This window comes from Gadus chalcogrammus, chromosome 15 (assembly GCF_026213295.1).
Source record: "Gadus chalcogrammus isolate NIFS_2021 chromosome 15, NIFS_Gcha_1.0, whole genome shotgun sequence".
NCBI lineage: Eukaryota > Metazoa > Chordata > Actinopteri > Gadiformes > Gadidae > Gadus > Gadus chalcogrammus.
In genome coordinates, this window is record NC_079426.1 from 5,284,992 (window position 1) to 5,289,119 (window position 4,128).

General features: G+C 50.0%; 1 protein-coding gene across 1 annotated transcript in view; it reads right to left on the reverse strand.

Annotated features, from left to right (window-relative positions):
- Positions 1-772: 772 nt before the first annotated feature.
- Positions 773-4,128, reverse strand: part of ism1 (isthmin 1) — a 15,333-nt gene continuing 11,977 nt past the window's right edge. The window contains 2 exon segments of the mRNA XM_056609414.1: positions 773-1,301; positions 4,107-4,128. The exon segment at positions 4,107-4,128 is cut by the window's right edge and continues 68 nt beyond it. Coding sequence (XP_056465389.1) covers positions 784-1,301; positions 4,107-4,128 — 540 coding nt within the window. The 3' untranslated portion in view covers positions 773-783.

Below are 4,128 nucleotides of genomic sequence, written 5' to 3' on the forward strand. Positions count from 1 at the left end.
ATTTTTTGTGTGTTTTTTTTACATTGAAGAGACTGACCTGAGTCAGACGGCCAGGTACATGGTCGTAAACTATTTGTAAAAAATAAACACGTGCATGCTAAAAAATGAACACACAAGCGGCCATGAGAACCTGAATAAAATAATGAGCCCGACGGCCACTGGCTCAGCCGGGACACGATCTTTCCTCTCCATCCCCGTCCACACTCCTTGGCCTCTCAGGCGCCACACCGTATCTGTTGTCAAACTTCATTGGTCAGAATTTATCACTCGTGGATTCTCCTTTCCGTGCCACACTTTCTTTAAAAGGTCAAACCGATAAGACAAACAAAAATACAACAGATATTTTCCCTTTAAATTGATATAAATGTTCCCTTTGTGACCGATACATCAAGATATAAAATTGGCAACATAATGTGTTTGGTTGTTTTCCTTTTTAAAAAATCTTTGTTGTACATATTCTTATCAAAAAAACGGTATTTAGCGTTTGCTATGGTTGAAGACAAGGTCTTTGCGGCCATGAAGGCTGCTGTAGGGACCATGGAGCTCTGCTGTCCCTAGGGGTCGCCAGGGGTCACCAGAGGTCACCAGGGGTCACCAGAGGTCACCAGGGGGTCACCAGGGGTCCCCTGTGCTGCTTAAAATAAAACCAAAGACACCACTGACACTTGTGTGGGTGCGGCCCCATATTAAAGATCAGCGATGTCGACGAATGTCTGAACTGTTGATGGGGGATGGATGGGGGGGGGCGGGGCTTGGGGCATGGGGGCGGGGCACGGGCGTCGGCTAGAACTCCGTGGCCTCCTCAAACTGTCTGTAGTAGTCCTCGTCCTGGGGGTTCTCCGGGCACTTCTGCCCGTTGTTGGGGGGCCGGGCCTGGTTGTAGCGGCTCCAGTCGCCCTTGCAGATGATCCACGGCAGCACGTCCACCTTGTGGTGCAGGTCGGCTGAGAACTCGGTGCTGATGAGGTTGGGCGCGCCCGCCCCCTTGCCGCGGGTCACCAGCTTCATGGCGTCGTCGTAGCAACAGTGCTGGGCGGCCAGCGTGGTGGACTCGAGCGTGAGCAGCGAGCGGATGCAGTAGCGCGCCGTGGGCTTGTAGATCTCCAGCTTCTCCTTGGGCCCGCTGGCGTCCTTCCAGCGGAAGCGGCGGCGCGTGACGCCGTCGTGCACGTCGGCGGTGCTGTAGGCCACCTCGGTGGGGTAGGAGCAGGGGCAGCTGGGCAGGTCCTCCGCCACCTTGGCCATGTACTTCTTCAGGAAGTCGCTGCGGCAGTTCATCCAGCGCTCGCAGCTGTCCGTGTCTGAGGGGGGGGGGGGGAGGGAGGAGGAGGAAGGAGCGGAGGGCGGGGTGGAGGGTGGAGGAGGAGGGGGGAGGGGCGGAGGGTGGAGGTTTGAGGGGGGGAGGATGGAAGATAGGGGGAGGAGGGAGAAGGGTGGACATAGGAGGGTGGAGGGAGGGAGGGAGGGAGGAGGGTGGAGGGAGGGAGGGAGGGGTGGAGGAGGGTGGAGGGAGGAGGGGTTGAGGATTGAGGGAGAAGGTTTAAGGGTAGAGGGGGGAGGGAGAAGGGTGGAGGGAGAAGGGTGGAGGGAGAAGGGTGGAGATAGGAGGTTGGAGGGTTGGAGGATGGAGGAGGGAGGAGATTGGGTGGTGGAAGACAGATCGGAGGGGGGGGGAGGAGTTTGAAGGGTGGAGGGAGGATCAGGTACAGATGTTAACATCGTCTTCTAAATCGTAAATACATACCCCAACCCACTCACCCCATCACACATATACCCCAGCCCGTCAGAAAGAAACGGGCATACGGGCATAGACCGTGTTCCTTTTAAATAAATCTATATTTGGTATGGAGTATTTATGCCTTCATGGACAGGACAAGACAGGAACGTGTGTTGTCAAGAGAGGGGTAGTGAACCATAGCGTCTGACGGCAGACTAGGGCTGGGCGATTTTTTCGGTTTAATCGATTAATTTGCATTTTTTCTTTCCTACGGTTTGTGAAATGGCTGAACCGAAAAATCGCGATTTAAAAACAGTTCTAGACTCTTCCGATTTGTTTTGCTGAATAGACTCCGTAGTAGCCTCCTCTCTCACTGTCCAGAACGCGCGCAAAACTCAGCCTACTGCAATCACATTCACCTCGCCCCCGACAGACTTGGGGGAGAGCCGGGTCGATTGAAACACTTTTCAGTTAAACGTCTTTTGCAAAGATGACGTTATGTATACAAATAATTTGTGATCAACAACTCACATGTGTGTTCTCTTAGTTACAAGCAGTGGTGTAGTCTACGTGATACGCAGGTATACGCCGTATACCCACTAGGAACGCACCAGGATTTGCGTATACCCACTTAAAAATATGCACGGATACGTATCAATCGTCTTGTGACAGATCTTTCACTTCTGTGTTTATTTTTCGGAAATATCGGTTTGGTATAACTGCAATAAAATACTTTAAGCAGGGGAAGTTATCTCCTACATTCACCATTCATAAAATTCCCGCTGCGCGCTCGCGCTCTGCCCTGTCTCTGTTACGAAGCGCGAAGCTGCCCCTGCATCTCTGCACGTTAGTTAGCGGGCCGAGCCCCTCCTTCTCGCGTGTGCGTGCGTGCGTGCGTGCGTGCGTGCGTGCGTGCGTGCGTGCGTGTGTGTGTCCAGTCCTCCCATATTAATGTGTAAACCACATAATAAGTAGTCAACAGAAGACAATGTTTTAATCCCACTTTATATCTCCTTGTTACTTTTAGATGAGAACCCCTGGCTAGCCTTTCAGACTGGGTGTCAGGCTAGGGAATTTAAAAACAGGCATCCTTGGTTAGAGTGGAGGGAAAAAAAGTTATAGGTAAATGTCAGCCAACATACAGTTGGTATACACAATTTAAATTCATAATGTTAATCACTATGCAAATGAGAGTATAGCTAATTCATGGTCATTTTTAAGGGGCAGTAATTTCACACTTTTACACAATTAAATTACTGTTTGGTATGTTAGATAACAACAGTAAGAGCTCAAATTAGAGCAATTGAAAGAGTGAAACATTAGTCTCCTGTCATCTCCTTCTCATGCACTGGTTAGCCATGGATGTAAACAGTTCATTCAATTATTCTGAGTAGATTTTGTCCTTGTTTAGCATGTGCTATTGCTACTATAGATATACAAAGGACAACATGTCATTTTTGTGTTCTATTTGTTCATACTGTTATTAAAACTGATAAACCTACTCAGCTTTCCATGATTGTTGATAATCGTGATACTCTTAAATCAGCGGGTTGTAGACCCCTGCATTGGTGAGTGTGGTGCGACACCCCATAAGCGCCACACACGTACATGGGTTTCAATGGAATTTGTTTAGAGAAAAACAGAAAAAATAAATCGAGGTTTAAATCGAAAATCGTCCATTAGTTAGAAAAAATCGAGATTTTATTTTTAGGCCAAATCGCCCAGCCCTACGGCAGACGTTTGGCTGACACGCTTAGCGTCCTAGCTGCCCATCCTCATGCTCTCTGACACACTCTCTGCTCTTCATCTGGACCAGGGGAAATGAAAGAGGAGCACGAGGCCTTTTCAACCGGTGCTCTACACATGTCAACCCCGGCGCAGTAATGTGCCACAGTCCTGGTATTAGTGGTTTACTTTAAGGGAGAGCTGAACCATACGCAGATGGATTAACTGACAGGATCCGCAGGACCATCTGGGTGACAGTGTGTGTGTGTGTGTGTGTGTGTGTGTGTGTGTGTGTGTGTGTGTGTGTGTGTGTGTGTGTGTGGTTTGGACCGTGATGTTAAATGAATCCAGCAGAGAGAGAGAGAGGGAGGGAGGGAGAGGGAGAGAGAGGGAGAGAGTCAGAGAGAGAGAGAGAGAGAGTCAGAGAAAAAGAAACAGAGAGAGAGAGAGGGAGAGTGAGAGATGGAGAGTGAGAGTGACAGAAAGAGAGAGGGGGAGTGAGAGAGGGAGAGGGAGAGAGAGAGAGAGAGAGAGACGGAGAGAAAGAGAGGGAGAAAGAGAGCGAGCTAGAAAGCTAGATAGCTAGAGAAAGAGCGAGAGAGAGGGACAGGGAGAGAGAGAGAGAGAGAGAGAGAGCGAGAGCGAGAGACATAAGCATCCTCACCAACGCCGAAGAGCTCCGTGGC